General features: G+C 52.2%; 1 protein-coding gene and 1 pseudogene across 2 annotated transcripts in view; one reads left to right on the plus strand and one right to left on the minus strand.

Annotated features, from left to right (window-relative positions):
- The window catches only part of TAB1 (TGF-beta activated kinase 1 (MAP3K7) binding protein 1), a 40,962-nt gene extending 35,905 nt beyond the window's left edge, over positions 1–5,057 (plus strand). For both annotated transcript variants that reach the window (XM_077168869.1, XM_077168870.1), the window contains exon 11: positions 1,489–5,057. In XM_077168869.1, coding sequence (XP_077024984.1) covers positions 1,489–1,696 — 208 coding nt within the window. In that variant the 3' untranslated portion in view covers positions 1,697–5,057. The remainder of the gene's footprint in view (positions 1–1,488) is intronic.
- A 6,781-nt stretch (positions 5,058–11,838) lies between these two features.
- Positions 11,839–18,051, minus strand: LOC143690406 (general transcription factor IIH subunit 1 pseudogene; annotated as a pseudogene).
- Positions 18,052–19,617: the final 1,566 nt, after the last annotated feature.

Genomic DNA, 19,617 nt, shown 5'->3' on the forward strand with positions numbered 1-19,617 from the left:
GGTCTAGAAGCTCATGAAGCTGGGCCTGGGGACAGGTGGAGGCTGGCAGGGAAGGCAAGGCAGGGTTCCTATGCAGTCCGCCAATGTGGACAAAGCCTCCTGCTGATATTTTCTCGAGGGTCCCACAGAATAGCTTTCATTGCCTGGAAAGATTGTTATTACTCTGTTCTCCCATTTTGGAGTGTGTGATGTGGGGCAGCCTCCCCTGTGGTGCCTGTGCTGGGGGAGATCATTTGGGCCTGTACCGGCTTGTCAGAGCCTTGCGCTTTCTGCCTAAAAATGTCCTCCACTGTTGGCTTTGACATGAGTTCTCTAGTTTAAGACAAGGGATGGGGAGGGTAGAGGCCCCAGGGGTCTGAATTCTGGGATAGAGCAGATAGGCCCCCTCCCAGCTGCAGACCTGCCGGACAGGTCTGGTTTCTACCCTGCCCCCTTCCCTTCTCTGGAATGTGTACCCCCACCCCCACTCCAGGGGACCAGGATCTGGTTTCCACATTCCAGCCCTGTGCCCTACACAGAATAATAGAGCTGCCACACCCAGCCGGCTCAGAGGGCGGGGCTGAGTGTGCCGAGGGGCCCACAGAATGCAGCCAATGGGAAGGGCTGGCTGGGAGGTTGTGTCCTGGCTTTCTTCTCCCTTACCAGGGGGCCCTCCTTTCTCCCTGCCCCCATGCCTTAGCTGGTGCCGCTGCCTGCCCCAGGTGGAGGGGCTTCCTGGCATCTCCAGCCAGGGGTGGTATTTCCTCAGCCTTGTGAGGCTGCCCAGAGGGAGCCACCCAGCTGTGTCCACCAAGGCAGAGGGTGACACAAGTCCCAGGCAAGGTAGGGAACTAGCCTTTAACTGCCTGGGCCTTAAGCAGCCTTTGTCCCACCAGCCAGCAGCAGAGCAGCAGCCCCATGTGGGCCGGGCCCTGCCCTAGGTGCTGGGCTGTCCTGGGTGTTTGTAGGGCACTGAGCTGACACGGAGCCCAGCTGTGAATTGGGTGTCCAGGAGCTCTGGGAACATGGATGCCAGTCCCCCCCAGCCCGGGGGAGAGCCATGGGGGAATGGAGCAAGGAAAGTTTGCTGGGAGAAGAGGCCTTGCCTGCCTGTGATAAGAGGGCTCTGGATTAGAAAGGATTGGGAGAGACTGGAATGGATGACCTTGAGCCCAGCGCTGTCCAGTGAAAGGTTCTGTGATTACAGAAATGTTCTGTACCTGTGCAGCCCCACATGGTCACAACTAGCCATATGTTGCCATTCAGCCCTTGAACTAAGCTTTCTGTTTTATTTAATTTTAATTCATTTAAATAGCCACATATGGCTGGCTCTTAAAAAATATATTTGACTTTCTTCTGCCCTTAAGAACATTTCTGACTGGGCCCACTTTTGTTGTTACCTTTGCCAGAAGTGCCTGTGGCCGAAAGGTCTGGGTCAGAGACAGGCTGGCAGAGGCCAAGGTCTCCTCACGCCAGCTGCCCCTGACTGACCGTGTTTCATTCCTGCAGCCAGAGCCCGACCGTGACCCTGCAGTCTACCAACACTCACACCCAGAGCAGCAGCTCCAGCTCGGACGGGGGCCTCTTCCGCTCGCGGCCGGCCCACTCCCTCCCGCCTGGCGAAGATGGCCGTGTTGAACCCTATGTGGACTTTGCTGAGTTTTACCGCCTCTGGAGTGTGGACCATGGCGAGCAGAGTGTGATGACAGCTCCATAGCCTCTGCCAGGCAGTACAGCCTTTCCAGGGCTAGCTCAAGCAAGGCCTTGCATGGGGGTGAGGGGATGAGGGACTCAGCTCTGGGCAGGTGGGGCTTTTTGCCTTTTCCTGATAGTAAAGCCTCCAGGCCTCAGCCTGCACCAAACTGTTGTCCTGAGGCTCTCGGTGCTGAACAGAATATTCTCTCTCGAGGGCGTAAGTGCAGATGTATTGTATACCTTGTATGTACCTTGCACAGGAATCTGGAGACTCCTCCCCCCGTGGGCAGCATCAGCCAGAACCGTTGCCTTCTCCCAGAAGGCAGCATGGGAGGCCAAAGCTGTGTGCCAGACCCTGAGCGTACAAAGAGGTTCTCCTGTGGACCCCACAGGCCCAGCAGGCATTGCTTTCTCAAGCCCCCCCCCGCCCCCTCCTCAGCCTCTTCCCCTGGAGGGAAGCAGAGCCGCTTCCAGTGCCCCCACTCCCCACTGGATAGTGGCTCCCCCTTCTCCAGCCTCTCAGCCCCATGCTTCTCCATCTAGAGTACAGCTAGTGAGGCCTGCTCCTTCGAAGCCGGCCCCACCCCTGGGTCTCACCGCTTGGTCTACCTGAGTTGCTTCCAGTGGTAAACTTTAGGGAGACCAGTAAGGCGTCAGGGGGCCTGGGATACAGCAGAGGGGGCAGGTTAAGTAAAGGAATCAAGCTATGGGGACTGAGGAACTGGTCCAGGAGAAGCACTGACTCTCAAAAGAGAAACGGGCTGGGGTGACAAGGCTTCTGCGAGATGGGAGTACGGGCAGGGAGCTACAGAGGAGGTAAGGATTTGCCCAAGCCTGAATCAGGCTGAGTGGTTCCAGCTTTGCTTTTTCCTTCTTGGTGCTGGGGAGGGCCACAGGTTGGGGGATAAATGATCTTAAACAGATGTGACTCTTTGCTGGCTCCAAAATAACTAGCCAAAGGTGGTTAGCCAGGCTGTGGGGCTCATTGGAAAGAGAGAGCAGTAAAAAGGGTTCAGAGGAAAGGCTCCTTGAACCCAGCTGCTATGGGAGGCTTGGGTTTTAGGGAACAGCATGACTCTACAGACACTGAGGAAGCAGTGAGTCAACCTGGCCCTGAGTGAGGCCATTGCACACATGTTCTCTGCCTTCAGGGGTGGGGGGCGATGGGCACCAGGGCTGCCAGCCAGAATTGCCATGCCCCTTTTCAGAGGAGGTGGGACCAGAGAGACTTGGAGCTTGCCCAGGTCACACTGTCAGTGAAGCCAGAACTTGAAGCCTTAGCCTTTCTTGCCAGTGTCCACAGCCCCTCTTTTTCCTGCCTCTGCTGCCCAGCTCCCAGACTCCCTGCCCCATGGTGCCCCAGAAGCAGCTTGCTAGGGACTTGGCCTGCTGCCAAGCCACCTCTGGTGCACTTGGCTTCTGATAAATGGTGAGTTCCAAAGCCTTTGCTCACTTGTGCTTCACAGATATGTTTTTCTGCAACAGAGCTGGGTCCCAGGACAGTACCGGAGAGGCCAGGGTTACTGAGGAAGCTGCAGCATAAGCAGAAAAAACAGGCCTCTGCAAAGGGCCCTAAGCCGCCTCTACTCTAAAACCATCTCTTCTGCAGGGGAGCGTTTAAGGCACAGTCACAAAGACTCCAGAACAAAGGGAATCCTCTTCTAAGAACATTTCTGATGCTGTTAGGTCGCTAGAATTAGAATCACTTTTTTAATGCAGTAAAGAAATAATGAATGTTGGCCTCAGACTTTGTAGTTTCAGTCGTACATTTACTCTGTCTCATGTAACTGGCAGTGGCCTGGGGCAGGGGGGCAGGAGCAGAGGTGCTGCCTCCTGATATGCAGCTGAGTCTGGTGGCCCAGAGTGCTCAGATAATGAGGGTCACCAGGCTGGTGAGTGGCAGAGCTGGGATTCTACGCCAGCCTCTGGCTGTACTCGCAGCCCCAGGGCAGGATGGGAGGAGTTATTTGGCGGCCCTCCAGAGGGTGACAGTGTTCCCAGCAGGCCTGGTGGGCAGGGGCGGGGCTTTCGGGCCCTCATCGTGTTGCTGAGGCCCATGGAGTGAATCCAGGTCCTTGGTGTGCAAGGAGTGGTGCCACTGGTCACCAGAACAGTCCCCGCCCAATCACCAGCCAACACTTAGGGTGTTCTATTGCTTCATTTTGGTGAAGAAGATCCTATAAACCCTATCTGCAAAGTGCGTCTTCCTGCTTTCTAAGATTTAAGAGTTCATGTCTCTAGCAAGAAGGTCACTAGTAAAACTGAAGCCCCGTGTCTGCTTGGACAGAAGCCAAGCTTGGTATTTTGGGTCATGTGTCTGAGGGTCTGCTGGAAAGGGGCTCCCTGCAGAGGGACTCTTCTCCCAGAACTTCCTTTCAAGATCTGTCTGACCTGTGAGCACATTCCTTTCTCTGGCTTCCCCAGCCAGATTACTGCTGGCCCCTAGCACTTCTGGGGCCATTGCTTCAACCTACCCACCCTCTGGGAGAATAGTAAACTCACCCATTTCTCAGAAGAATAACAGACTCAGTGAAGTTCTGGCATAGTCCTGGTCATATGGCCACCATCAACCTCTAGACCTCCAGCTTCCCAGGACCCGCTTCATCTTGGGGTGGGAGTGGGGGGCACTATCCTTTTAGCCTGTGTGCCCTGTGGTCTTCGTGGCCCTTAAGCTCTACTTGAACCTGTTTGCTGTGCACAGATGGAGGTGAGAGGGACACTGCTCCGCCCCAGGTTTCCTGTGGTAGAGTGAGGTATGCGTGCAGAGAGCTCGAGGGTCTGTTTTAGGACTTAGGAATGGGCCAGGGGACAAAAGGGAAAGAACCAACACAGCCAGGCAGAGCTGCCACAGCCCTCTGCACCCATTTCCCAGGTGCTGTCTAACAAGGTGGGCAGGCGGTTCTAACTCTGGGCTGAGGGGGGCCCCTCTGGCTTTAACCACCTCATCAGGGCCAGCACTCCTCTTCTCTCTCAAACTTGATCAGCCCTGCCACTTGTGTCTGCCTGTGCCTTGAAGACACCTGTCTGGGGTATCTGGGGAGAGCACCTGAACCTGCTGCTTGCATGGTTGGTTCCTTCTCGTAATTCAAATCAGCATGAATGTCTCGTTCTTAGGCCTGTCCTGTGCTGCCTCCCCACATCCCGCCACCCCCCCACTCCCCCCCACCCCCCGCCTGCTGCCACATCCTGCCACATCACCCTGCTTGTTTTTCTTTGTCCCACTGCGGGACCTTTCTCATTCAGTTACCTGAGCCATAAAGTTGCCTTGTGAGAGCAGGGCCGGGCCTGGTTCTTCTGGAGCCCAGCTCCAAAGTTGGTGCTGGGCCCATAGTGGTCCCTCCCTTGCGTGCTGAGAGGACAAATAAATAGCTGTGTGACTTGAACTTTCGTGGTGCTGAACCTTTGTTTCTGTCTATAAATCAAGGATATGACAGCCTTAACAGTCAGATTGCCCCCGTGCCTGAGGGGCCACTCCTCTAAGAGGTAAGAATTCCACCTGCCCTGCACGTTTCGGGCACATTGACTCCCACCCCTCCCTTCTCACCACCTGCACCCCTCCACAGCCTGGGGCTCACGCCTAGCAGGTTCTCATTCAGCACTGATGGGAGCTTCTTCTTGGAGCCAGCTCTGGGGGGTGGTCCTCCTTCTCAGGCGAGGTGCAGATGGGCAACTGGGGTACCGCCCAGTCTCCCAGAGGTTTCCTCCACTGAGAACGTCTTTCCTGGACCCTCTATTTTGAATTCAAACAAGGACACCGATTGCTGCCAGTCGTGATGGCTCAGCATGAGCACGCACTTTGTTCCCACGCAGAAGTGACATCAACCCACAGCAAATGCAGGCACTTGACATTTCTAGGAGCCTGGGCGGCCTCGTGGATGACAGAGGCGGCTCTGGCAGCAGCTTTGAGAAACAAGCATGCAGGTTCAGGGACTCCTATCCCTGCTTCCAAAGAGCCCTGGGCAGGGCAGGTTGAGGGTAGGGGACTCCCCAGGCTGTATGAACCAACTGTTTAACCAGCCCCTCTTGCCCTTGTTTTTCAGAGTCCCAGAGAGCTCCAGGGTAGGGGCAGAGATGGGCCTTAGAGCCCCCACCAGGGCCTCGGCCAACCAGGTTTCCACCCCAACCCTCATGATTACACTTCTGCACTCATCGCTTGTGCAAAACCATCCGTGGTCCAGGCACTGCTGAGCTCAAGAACCTTCCATGCCTGCAGTGTTGGAGTCACTTGTGAGCTTGCTCATTGCTCTCTTCCCTGCTGCAAGAGCCCCTCACTCCTCCCCAGGCCTCACCTGGCTGCACGCCTCAGCATCTCCATAGCCCCAGGGACAGCACCTGGGAGGTGTGAGAAATGTCAGAACAGCAGACAGGAATTGCCCAGAGCAGAGTTTCTGGAACTTTTCTACAGGAAATATTCCCACCCTACAGAAAACTACCCTTACCCACTGTGCTCAGAGCTTTTGGGCTTGTAAGAAATTAGATGTCTCATAATTATGTTGAATCTGTAGGTGAATTTCCAGTTAAACTCACAATACTCCTGTGTCTCTAAGTATTTTTTTTCCAAAAATAACCTTTTGAATTACCTTATTATCAAGTAAATTGATACTTCAGGAAGAGCAACTCCTGTGTTCCTTGCAGCTCCACCACCCGCCTGCCCTTGCCAGTCCCCACGTGCTACCTGGCCAGGATCTGTGCCTGAAGGTTCACTGGATCCTATTGTTAAACCCCATTCCACAGGTGAGAAATAAGGTACAGGCGGGTTAAGTGTTACCAGTAACAATTTATTGTTGATGTTGATGGTTTGTCCAATGGAAGAGGAATAAGATGCAGGCTGAATGGTCCTGAGGGACGACGAGGAGCTTGGGTAGATCCAGCTAAGTATCAGAAAAAAATTTCTAATAATGAGAGTTGTTGCATGTTGGGAGGGGCTACTTGGGAGAGGAAGGGACCCTCCCACCAGCATGGGTGTGAGCAGAGTCAGCAAGGGGTGGGGACAGTTGAGGTGTGGAGCTCCAGCCTGGCTGCACATCGGTCTAGGCTGGGGACAAGGGTTGGGACTAGGGGAGGCTTAAACTTACAGAGTCCTTGGCCCGACCCCAGACTCACAAACCAGGGCCTCCATAGGGGGCCCCGGAACATGGACTCTAACAAGCCCCAGCCAACGGGTTGCCTGGCCCACCCACAGGCTTCTGGGTCCCCCCAGCCATGTGCCTTTCTCGATTTAGTGCTTCTGTAAGTCCTACCTTTGGGTGCCTTCAGTGGCCCTGGGCAAGGCCCACACATCTCTCTGGTCTGTCTCCTCTTCTCCAAATGAAGGTGCACAGCTCAGCTTTTTGTGGAAAAACAACTACCGTTTAATGAGCTCTAACTATGTGCTGGACATACACCTGGCACGTAACATTTCATGGTTGACGACTCAGCGAGGAACAGGTATCAGTAACAGCATTATGGAGATGAGGAAGCAGAGACTCAGAGAGGTTAAGCAAGTTGCCCAGGATCACCTAGGAGCTGGGTTTGAGCTCCGGACTTTTCTGTACATACTGTGATGCTTTTTCATAAATTCCAGAGGCCCTTGCAGTCTCAAGAGGTGATTTGGCTGCCGTCTCTCCATGTCAGTTTAACCAGCTCGAACATCCTTGTTCCCCAGTATGGGAAGGGAGTTTCCACTCTAAGGGACCCTCAGATCATACTGGGTTTTTGTTACCTGGGTCTCGCTTGTCCAATCCCATCCCTGCACTGGAACCCCCAACTCCCCTGCAGATGGTGCAGAGCCTGCCCTGGTGCAGACAGACTAAGGACAGAGGCCTGTGAGCTGTGGGGCCGCAGGTCTGAATTGGGGCCGCTCAGCCTCCCACAGGCTGGACCAGTGTCCTGACCATGGCATCTCGGGACTGTGATCCAAGAGGGTGAAGGCAGAAGCTGCAAGGTCTCTTGAGGTCCAGCCTCAGTTGCACAATGTGCTGTCCCTTCCCCTGCATTCCGTGTTCCACCTCTGCACAGAAGGGGCAGCCTGTGGCAGGGGTCACTTTGTGGCCATGTGACAATCTACACCAGATGCCTTGTTTCTCATCTGGCTTCATGCTTGCACATGTGTGCACATGCACACACCCCTTCTCCTGCTTCTCTCACCAGCCCTTCGCAGTGGCCATTGCTGGCTCCTCTCCCTCAAGCTTACTGTCTTGTGTTATACATACTTCTGGGGTGTCTTCAGACACACCTAGGGGTCCCCAAATCTTAACTGTAACTCTGAGCACCAACTACCTCCTAGGCATTTCTGTGTGGATGTCCCACAGGTACTAACACCCACCTACAGACCTGTGCCATTAGGTCCCCGCAGTGTCTGGCCAGAGGCTCAGGTCCTCCTCACCTTTCCCTGACCCTCCTCCCCCCAGCATCCTCCTTGGGTTTCTGTCCCTGGGCAGGAGCTACCCTCCTCCATCCCCATATCCCTCCCTGCACACCAGCCCCTCCACTCCCCTGCTGACCGCCCTGTGGGCTGCTGCTCTTACCCCCTTGTCCCCACCCTCCCCACCCCCTACATCTACCAGCTCTAAGAGGGACTGGATTTCCCATCTGGGACTTTGTCCTCCTGGCCCCACGGTTTAAATACCCCTTACCTGCTTCACCTGGCAGGTGCCAGTTTGTCACTCCAGACGGTCCTGGGCGGTCACCTCCTCCCTGAAGCTTCTTGATCCCCCTTCCCTATCCACAATAGCCTAGGCAGGTCCCCTCAGAGCTCTTAGGACATGTCCCATCTGTTTCATCCCTTCCTGACAGGGGACTCCTTGAGAGTTGGGGGAGGGCGCATGGGGAGTTTCGTTCCTACCTAGGTGTGTAACCAGCACCCAAGACAGGGCCGGGCATGAGCAGCGGCCTAAGGAGGACAGAGACTGAATGGAACCTCCCAGCTGCCTCCCCTTCTCCCTGTCCCTCCTGTTCAAGTTCAGTTACAGGGTCTTTACTGTACACAGCCCAGGACACCAAGGAGGGAAAGAGGAATCAGCCACAAACTTGCCCTGGAGGAGCTCATAGGGATCAGGGGACCCTTAACCCAGACTTGGGGGCTCCTGGACAGCTGCCTGGAGGAGGGGATGAGGCCAGGGTTCTCCTTGAGGGAAAAGTTGGAGGTAGTTGGGCAAAGAAGGAGGGGAAGGGAGCTCTGGGCAGCCAGGGAGGCATGAACACAGGGCTGGGGTGAGGGCAGCAGGGGTGGGGGGCCATGGGGTCAGGCCATCCTGAGTAGTGCATACTTTCTCACAAGGTCCCACGGGCCTGGGAAACAGTGATTTTAGCTGGGAGCAAGGGACCGGGCTGAAGGGTCAGTGGAGGGGTGAGGATGGGCCCCAGAGAAAGTCCTGGGAAATGATAGGCTAACAAGAAGTTTCCAGAACTCTGGCCGCAGCTGGGAAGGGGTTTGGAGGTGACAGGCCTTTCAGGTCGTGACTGTGCAGTGGACCCACCACCCTGTCCTGCCCAGCCCCCACTCTGAACGCTCCTCCAGCCAGAGCAGGCTCCCCCACCCCCACCCAGCTGCTGGGAGAGGGCCAGAAGTCCGCCCCACTGCTGGGAGCCTGCTGCACACCGTGGGAACCACCGCGCCTTCTGAACCCAGCTCAGCATCAGCTCCCTCTCCAGGGGAGCCTCCCCTGGGCTCCTTGGCTCCTGTGAGCTCAGAGGACTCACGTGCAGGCCTTGGGGTCCCAGCACAGGGCAGCATTGGCTCTGAGTCGTGTGGGCCCAGCTGGTCCAAGGGAAAGGGATCCCACCTTCCACCCAGAGCAGCCAGGAACTCAAGAAAATGGGAGGCTCTGGGTGTGGGGTAAGGATGCCTGTGACTCTCCTGGTCTCTTGCTCTGTTAGAAATATTAAAAACTATCTCTTACAACTTCATTGGTATAAGGAGGAAAATATGAATATTCTATATTAAAACATTCTCCCTGAACTAAAAGTTCATGTTTGTTTTTTCTGATTTAAAAGGACGGGTGGTGGGTAGTTGGAAATACTAGTGGTCAGTGAGAGGGAGAGGTAAGGGGTATTGTATGTATGAGTTTTTTCTTTTTATTTCTCTTTCTAGAGTGATGCAAATGTTCTAAGAAATGATCGTGGTAATGAATATACAACTGTGATGATATTGTGAGCCATTGATTGCACACCAAGTATGAAATGTTCATATGTTAAGAATGTTTGTGTTTATATATTGTTTTGTCTTGTCAATAAAAATATTAAAAAAAAAAAACAAGGATGGCTGGTGAACAGGGAAGTAGCCTCTTAGTGGGGTGGCCTACAATCGGGGGTCCAGTGCCAGGTGAACACCACGCACCCCTCGGCTCGCAGACCCAGGCAGGAGGTAAGGACGGTTGAAGAAGAGGAGACCCAGGCAGGAGATGAGAGCAGACAAATGGCCCTGAACTTTCCGACCCTTCTTATCTCTGGGCCTTGGCCTGGGCCGTACCTTCTTCCCTTTTTTCTCAGCCAGCAGCAAAGCATGCTGAGCCCTGGCCCGGTGCCAGCCCCCAGCCAGGGGAACCGCCGTCTGAAGGGAGGTAAATGAGCACCTGGAACTCAAACCAGAATGGGTCCTGAGACTGAGGCCGAAGGCGGGAGCCCTTGGGCTGACTGAGTCTGGGAAGCTGCCCTAGAGCAGTGTGGACTTGGCCCCAGGGCCCCGGGCTTCGCAGAGGATGTGGCCTTCTTGTCCTTACAGCTTCAGGTAAAGGATGGCAGATAAAATGCATGCATCGAATTCTCTGCCCCTCCTGAGCCCCTGTTAAGACTACAGAAAGGGCTTTCTTTTCTAAGGGATAAACCCCCAAAGATGGGGGGAGCAGGGCAGTAGTTTTGAAGCTGCACAGTAGACGTATAAAGGGCAGCTGGTTCACAGACCAGAAAAGCCACATCATGGGTTTGCAGGGGGGACCGCTGAGTCCCCCTCTGGGATTGACCCCAGAAAAGCCACCAAGGGCTCAACCCAAGCTGGCAGCACCCAATGGGGGTCTTGGGGGTTGGGTTGGGGGCGCTGAATAAAGTACAGCCAGATCCCCAGACGACCCTGGAAGGGTCTCTCTGGAGCATCCCATCCTCCTAAATCCTAAAATTGCCATCTGGGGCAGGGCCTCGTGTAGATTGAATCATGCCCCTTCCTCAACGCCTGGTTCTTAATCTTTAAACATTTTTTTAAATGAAAAATCTTATTTCTCCTACAGAGGTGAAAATAAGTACGATTTCTTACATTGCTCACTCGTTTAAGATTTTTAAACTCTTAAACGTGCAACTTCCTCTTTTCAAAGCACATGCCATCTTTTACAAAAAAATCTTAGCAATGTACATTTGCACTCAAAAAACAAACAGACATGAAGCACCATTGTCTTCTGACATAAAAACCCCACCTGACTTTCTGCAGCCATGTTTCCTCTTTACCATGTAGGGACCACAAACCACAAATATTCAGTGCAATATTTATTTATTTGTTTCTGTAGAGACCACAGAACCAAAGATGTCTCCTGCCTACAGCTGTTTCCTGACTGCCGAGCACAGTCTCCCTCTGCTTTATTTTAAAGTCGTTTTTTTTTTTTCCTGATGTAATGTTTTTTTTGCTGATGTGAGGTACAAGGAGAATTCAGTAAAACTTGAGGACCCAAGCGGAGGATGGAGAAGAAATACTTAAGGCCCACCCTGGGTCAAACTTAGGACAAAAAAAAGACAGGAAAAAACCCTCAGATTTTATCAGTGCGCCCTTTAAAAAAGGCGCACTTTTGTTGTTTTTAAATTTCTGGAAGCTGCTTGATGTGAATCAAGAGCAGTTCCTGAGTAATTGAAGTCAACAGTGTCTTTAAAATATAAATATATATATTTGCAATTTAGCTTATATTGGTCCTGCCTTAATTTACCTCCCCAGTCTCTAGTTTAATCCCACTTCCTGTCTTCTTCTCATTTCGCAATGTGCAAGTACCATATGCACTCTTCAAAAGAGTCCACATGACGCAGATGTTTCTTGTAATTTTAAGAAACTTCTGTGTGATGACCTGCACTTCTGTCAGGCCAGGTCCCCAGAATTCCTGCAGGTCACAGCTCTCTCAAATGCACAAAACCTGTGACAAGTCACAGACACCTCATGTTTTCTTCATCCGACACCATGACTGCCACGGGGGGTGGGGACCCGCAAGCTGTCTAGAGCTTCCCTTCTGAGTGACTTGCCAAGTTTGTGCTTAAATACTGGCTTCGAGCTTTTTCTTGGAATGGTCAGAGCTTTGTCACTTGGAGCCGTTCCAAATTACTTCCCATCCTCACCACCCTTTCTTCTAGGAATGGTGTATTAACAGGAAAACAGGACCAGAGGCGCCGGAAAAGTGCTCCAAGAGTCACAAGCGAGGGTCTGCGTGCAGACTGAATGCCGTCTGGCACCACCGGGTTTATCTACATCCCTCCCAGCGTAGGTGCCCCTGGGGGCGACGGGGCTGTGACGGCACGACTGCTGCACTACTTAACTGGGGTGTCCAAGCTTCCATTTCTTGTCTAAGGCTTTGAAAACGAGGGTGAACGTCCTGACGCACTGTGTACTGCTGGTTTCGGGTTGGAGATGGGCCGTGAACACACTTCTCTGACTTTGTGGGGTTTAGTGCAGTCGTTTCTGCGACATCATTTTTCCCCCACATCTTCCGAGTCAATGGGCTCTCGTTCCTTGGCCCTTTAGACTGCTGGTGGAAAGCTGTCTGCGTCCCTGAATCCCCGCCAGTGCTGCTGGGCCCACAGTGCGCTCATTTTGTGTTTCTCCTTTCCTGAGCCCTGCTGCCAGCCCCGGGATGCGACGCCGGCAGGGCTGCTACTCCGCTGTGTGGGTTTAGAAGAATCGGAAGGAGAAGGCAGAGAGGAAATGCCACTGCCCTCATCTTCCAGAGCTTCCGACTGACCTCTCAAAGCTGTCAGATCTACCAGTGGGCTTTTCACTCCTAGTGAGACCGTTGTTTTAACCCTTTTTAAAAAATCTATTTCGACAATCTGCAAAGAGGTCCTTTGACCCTGTATTCAGGTCCCTGTGAAAATAATGGGGCTGGGAAAAACGTGTCCAACTCCTTTTCTGTTATGTTGCGGGAGCATTTTCCGCATATTGCTTTTTCTTTTTTTTTAGATGAGCATTTTTTTTCTTTATTTAAAGAATCATCGAACAATTTTTTGAAAAAGTAATATATTTACATGGTACAAAATTTAAAGGGTACAAAAGGGCTCACAGGGAAAATTCTCTCTTCTACTCTTCTCTCTCATCCGCTCAATTTCCTTCTCTGTAGGCATTAAATATCAGCAGTTTCTTATGAATCCTCTTGGAGAGTATCTTTGAATGAGCAAGCAACATACACGTCTCAATGCATATACACGTATATACATACAGGTTCCCCTTTCTTTACACAGATGGTAGTATATTGAACACTACTCTTTACATGCTTTGTCCTCCTCTCTCCCCTCTTAATAGTTTTTAGATACTGCCTATGGTAGTTGGATTCAGTTGTCAACTTGGCTAGGTGAAGGCACCTAGTTCTGTTGCTGTGGGCATGAGCCAATAGCATGTGAACCTCATCTGTTGCTCATTACATCTGCAGTCGGCTGGGAGGCGTGCCTGCTGCAATGAATGATGTTTGACTTAATTGGCTGGTGCTTAAATGAGAGAGCTCAACATAGCACAGCCCAAGCAGCTTAGCATATCTCATCTCAGCACTCGCAGCTCAGCCTAGGCCTTTGGAGATGCAGAAAGAAATAACCCCTGGGAAAGTTGTTGGAACCCAGAGGCCTGGAGAGAAGGCCAGCAGAGATCACCCTGTGCCTTCCCAAGTAAGAAAGAACCTCAGTTGAAAGTTAGCTGCCTTTCCTCTGAAGAACTAATGAAATAAATCCTCTTTTTTTAAAAGCCAATCCGCCTCTGGTGTGTTGTATTCCAGCAGGTAGCAAACTAGAACACTGCCAATCAGTTTTGTGAAGTGTTTGTACCAATTTACACTCCCACCAGCAATATTTGCGATTGCATGTCTTTACCTATTGTTCTAGTTTGCTAGCTGCCAGAATGCAACACACCAGAGATGGATTGGCTTTTAATACAAGGAGATTTATTTTGTTGGTTCTTCAGAGGAAAGGCAGCTAACTTTCCACTGAGGTTCTTTCTTACGTGGAAGGCACAAGATAGTCTCTGCTGGTCTTCTCTCCAGGCCCCTGGGTTCCAACAACTTTCCCCTGGGTGACTTCTTTCTGCATTTCCAAAGGCCTGGGCTGAGCTGCTAGTGCTGAGATGAGGAATGCTGAGCTGCTTAGCAGTGCTACATTGCGATCTCTCATTTAAGCACCAGCCAATTAAGTCAAACGTCACTCATTGCAGCAGACACGCCTCCTAGCTGACTGCAGATGTAATTAGCAACAGATGAGGTTCAAGTACCATTGGCTTATGTCCGCAGCAACAAGACTAGGTATGCTCACCTGGCCAAGTTGACAACTGAATCTAACTAACACATCTATTCATTTATTTATCTGAATTACTATTGACTCACAGATTCCTATTTTACATTTTATTCAGTGGGTTGTAACCCAGTACCCTACCATCTATCTATCTACTTTTTCTTTACTGTACACATTTTTTGCATTCCAAACAAAACATAATCATTGTAAAGCCTGTGTTTGTACTGCATATTTCATTTTTACCGTTGGGAAGGTCCTAACCTAATGATATCAGAGGTTAAATGATATCTCAGACCATTACAACCATCTCTTTAAGGCCGGGCACCAGCCAGAAATGCAGCAGAAATGCCACCAGCCTGCTGGTGATTGGATGTGGATGAGCTTTCTGTCACATTCACAAGGAAAGGACTGGCCAGGAATTCCTCAGCGCAGACCACTTGATTCACAAGGTTTTTATAGAGCTGGGACAAAGCAGGATCTAGCAGCATTCTGTGTTTCTCTTCCAGCTCTTAATTTGCTTTCCTCTTGACTTGGGGCAGCAGCCTCTGAGGAAGGCTCTCCACCGCATCTCACTCTTTCACTGCTGTGCTTTCATCGGAAAAATGGGAGGTATTTGTGTCTCCTGCATGCAGGACCAGCTGAAGTTGCATTTTAGCTTCTCCTTCTGGATTGATTTTCTGGCCTTCTTTGCCATCAGCTAAACGTCTTCAGATGAAGTTGCCATGAGATCTAGAAGGTGCAGGCGGGAGCTGCCACCCTGGGCAGGGAGTTATTAACGGGCTGGCCAGGTCAAGTCCCACTGCACTTCTTAGAGCTGCTGCCGGAAGGGGCCAAAACCCAGTGACTGCAGCCGCCACCTCCATTGCCAGTTACTGGGCGTCTCAGACGCCTCGCTGGCTGCAAGGGCTCTCCAGGTGCTTAATCTTAATCCGCGTTCCTGTGGGTGTCCTGTTTGTAAATAGGACCGTTTGAAGATGTTATGAGTTTAGATGTAGCCCACTGAATCAGGATGGTTCCTATCCATATTCCCTGAAGTCTTAATGAAGAGAAGGTCACCAGGAGAAGCCAAAAGTCAGCCAAAACCGGAAGAGGGGACACAAGGAGAGCGAGATGGCCATGTGGTGGGAGGCGGAAATGCCAGCCAAGGAGCCCCAAGGGTTGTGGCAAACCAAAGCCAGAATGCAACAGGTTTCAGACAGAAAGCACGGCCCCACCAACACCGTGACTTTGGACTTGCAGTTTCTGAAACCGTGAAACAATAAATTCCTATTGTCTAAGCCCCCACTGTGTGGTGTTTGTCATAGCAGCTGGGTGAACCAACATGGGGGTCCCCAGCAAGTGCCTCCCATATCTCCCTTCAGTGAAGTTCAAGCGACTGTCCTAACAGCCCCCAGGAACCAGCTGACTCTGACAATGTGTATCTAGAACTTAGATTAATAGAATAAGGCAAATGTTAAATAAACAAGAACCAGCCCAAGGCTTCCTCCTCTAAGAAGCCTTCCAGGCGGTCCCAGGAAGCTCCTTTAGACTCTGGGAGACCAGGATTAACCTTCTAGAATTAATAGTCCCACAGAAAGATAACATGAACAACATATGTCATTCTAGATTCTCTGGTAGCCGTGTTTTTAAAAGCATAAAGAAAAAAGTGAAATTATTTTTAATGCTATAATTTTTATTTAGCCCAATATAGCCAAAGTATTATCATTACCACATGTAATCAATAGAAAAACTGTTGAGATATTTAAAGTTCTGTTTTTGCACTATTTTGTCCATCCAGCACATCTCACTTCAAGACTGGCCACAGTTCCAAGGCTTTGTGGTCACACATGGCTCGTGGCCGCCAGACTGGACTGGGCAGTCCTGGAGTCTCTAAACAGAACCTGAAAAGTATGTCCTTTAACCCCAGACTTCATGCATTGAATTGAGATTTCTTCAAATGAGATATACAAGTGGATGATAAGGACACGAAAAGATGCTCGACATCATTAGCTGTTAAGGAAATGCCAGTCAAAACTACCATGAGATCCCATTTCACACCCACATAGAATGGAAAACAAAAAGTATATGAGAAATGGTACGTTATTGATGAGAACGTAAAATGGTGCAGTCACTGTGGAAAGCTATGTGGTGTTTCCTCAAAAAGTTAAATATAGAAATACCAATGATCCAGCAATACTTCTAGGCATGTACCCAAAGAAAATGAAAATAGGGTCTCAAGCAGATACCTGTACACCAGTGTTTATAGCAGCATTTTCACAAGAGCCAAAAAAAGGTGGGAGCAACCAGTGTCCCCCCCACAGCTGAATGGATAAATAAGATGTGGTATATATACACAATGGAATATTATCCAACCATAAAAAAGAATGAAGCAGTAATTGATGCTACAATATGGATGGACTCCGAAAACATTATGCTGAGTGGCATAAGCCAGACACAAAACAACCAAATAGTATGATTCCACTAAAACGAAATATCTAGAAAAAGCAAATTCATAGAGGCAGAAAGAAGATTAGAATTTACCAAGCCCCAGGGGGGAGGGAACGGAGAGTTAATGCATGATGGGTACAGAGTTCCTGTCTGTCTGGGGTGATGAAAAAATTTTAGTAACAGAAGGAAGGGGGTGATGGTAACTCAACATCGCAAAAGCAATTAATATCACAGAATGGTATACTTAAAAATGGTTAAAATGGTATATTTGATGTCATATTTGTGTTACCACAAGAAAAAGTTTTAAAAATTAGTGGGCTGTAAATCTATGAATTATTGGACCATGCACCCGCCCCTCCCCCCCAAAAATGTAATTGGATATAATCCTTTCTAGGATCATCTGAATAATTACCTTAAAAATAAGTCCTACCCCCTGATGTGACTGTGTTTGGGTTGACTAGAGCATTGAGGCGTTTAATAGTTGCTAGCTAATGAGAAAAGATGGAGGTGGGGGGTCCTTAGTGCCCAGCTAAGGCTGCGGTGCCCAGGGGTGGGGCGTGGGGGGACACTTGCTGTCCCAGCCAGCGCCTCACAGGGTGGGGGGTGGACAGAAGAAGGAGCAGGGAGAACCACCGAGGCAAGGCTCGGCCACCCCGCCGTGTCAGCCCCACCCGAGGGAGCCAGCTCTGGGAGGCCGCCTTGTCTGTGGGGAGAGCCGCCAGGTCCCTTCCTATTGCCAATTTGAATTTTTATTGGCTTTGCTATATTCTTTATATTTGTTTTGTAAATTTGCTTTGGTTTTAATGTCGGAGGCAAACATGCCCGCAGAGGTTTAGACACGCTCCAAGTCTGTGCATATTTAAGAAACCCTATAATACAAATGATTTAAAACAACCCCAGGACTCGTGAGAAATTTTTTTCTTTAAAAGCACATCCACGTGTTACTACTTGGTTTTGAGAAATGCTGTGGCTTGGCTTCTGGGTCTGTCTCCCTGGAGGCCAGGTCATCTCCGTGTTCTCCCTGGGCTGGCCCTGGATTGTTTCGTGGGTGAGTGAGTGATTGAGTACACGAATGAGTACAAGGGTAGAGGAGGGGGTGGGGAGGAGACTTGGGGAAGACTGGGCAGCAGGGGTGGGGGTGCGACCTGGGCAGGGAGCGGGGAGCAGAAGTTTGGGGAATGGAGATGGGGAGATGGGTCGGGGGACGGAGACGCCACGCCTGAGTGATGTGCCAGCCAAGGTGGCAGCTGTGTCCTTGCATCCTCTGGCAGGGGCCTTCTCTTCATGCTCGCCCTGCCCCTCCTGAGGTGTCTCTTCTTCGTTAGCACCCACCAGCCAGGAGCCTCCAGATTTCTGGCTCCAGGCCAGACTTTCAGTGGCTTTCCAGAGGCCCTGGCACTTCCGGAGCCTCTCCTGGCCTGCTCTGAACTCCTCCCACCTGCTCCTGCCCCCAGCTTTCCCATTGGACACCTGGGGGTCAGCCCGGATCCCTCCCTCCTCCTGGGCCCCACGTTCCATCAGGCACTGAGTCCTGCTCACTTTGCTTCCTCAATGTGATGCCACCCAAGCTCCTGTCTCCAGCCCCACTGCACTGCCTGGTCCCAGCCACCGTGTCCTCTCCAGCCACCGCAGCCCCTCCGGTGACCTCCCCACTGCCGTCCTGCCCCATCCTACCTGTCTTCCATGCAACAGGCATCCACTCGTTCGTCCTGAGTGCCCAGTGACACAAAGTGACAAACGGGAGACCTAGTAGATCACACAGCAGCAAGTACTTGGAGGAGGACAGAAAGGGCTCGGGGGAGGGAGGGTAGGAGAGGGGCGTCTGCCAGCTGCCCTGTGCCCCAGACCCCCTCCCAGATGCCCACTGCAGTCAGCCCCTCAGTTTCTCAGGTCCGGCCTCCCGGGAGGGAGGAGAGCAGGGTCTGCATGCAGCCCGGGCCAGCCCCTGGTGCTCTAGTGGGGGCAGCAGAGAAAGCTCAGAAATCTGGAGGCTCTTGGCTGGTGGGTGCTAACGAAGAGACATCTCAGGAGGAGCAAGGCGAGTGTGGAGAGAAGGTCCCTGCCAGAGGATGCAAGGGACACAGCTTGCGTGGTCTCTGGTTCCCCCACTTTCTCACTTTCAGGGAGGGCCTCCGGGACCCAGGCCTCTGACGCCATGTGGCCATCACAGTACCCGTAACTTGGCTGCAGCCGGGTGGCTTTCCCTTGGGGCTTCTCCCATGGTCTGCGGGAACCAGCACTGGGAAGCCTCCTGGGAGGCCGGACAGGCAGCCCCTCTTCCACCTGTTCCGGGCCTGGCCACACTGCCATCCCGCTGCTGTCTGCAAGCACAACTGCACCAGGCCGGCACCCGCTGCCATCACATCTCCCCGGGGGCCGGCGCTCCAGGAAACAGGTGGCCCTCCCACGGCCTCAGGGGTCTCTGCTGAGTGACCCTGGGTGCCTCCTCCTGCCCTCAGGACCCATGTGCCAACAGGCCAGCAGCACAGGAGGGAGCCTGGTTTCCCAAGAGGCAGGGCTGGCCGCCGTTGCCTGGGGCAGCCCTGGGGACAGCAGGAGTCCCAAGGCCGGAAAATGGTCCCGGGCTCAAGGTGCTGCCCAGCCACTGACTAGCTCTGGGCCTTCCTGCCTCTCTGAGCCTCAGTGTCTACATCCATCAAGTGGACATGGCCTCCCTCCGTGGTGGGAGGAACGGCTCCTGGGAGGGGCTCAGAGAAAACCGGCTTCTTCTGGGAAAGAGCATTTTGGTCTCTTTTTTCATTGCTGATCATCCTGAAGAGCTGCGGCCACAGGAAGTGGGGAGCTGGAGGGTGAGTTGGGGCTGTCTTGCCTCCTCCTTCAGCCTGGAAGCGGAGGGCTGGGTGGGATTTGGGGGCTTGGCTCTACCTTTTTCCGGGTGTGGGGCATGAGGGGGCCCCCTCAACTCCCCAGGTGGGGAGCCAGCCAGGGAAGGGGTATCACCCGGTAGGCTGGAGATGCCACAGGCTGGGGTCCCCCGGGGGCAGCCCCAGGTCCTGGCCTCTATGAACCCCAGGCAGTAACTCAACGCTGAGGGCAAAAGCTCCTGGGCTGCGCAGGCAGCCT

The sequence above is a fragment of the Tamandua tetradactyla genome, chromosome 7 (genome assembly GCF_023851605.1).
Source record: "Tamandua tetradactyla isolate mTamTet1 chromosome 7, mTamTet1.pri, whole genome shotgun sequence".
Lineage (NCBI taxonomy): Eukaryota > Metazoa > Chordata > Mammalia > Pilosa > Myrmecophagidae > Tamandua > Tamandua tetradactyla.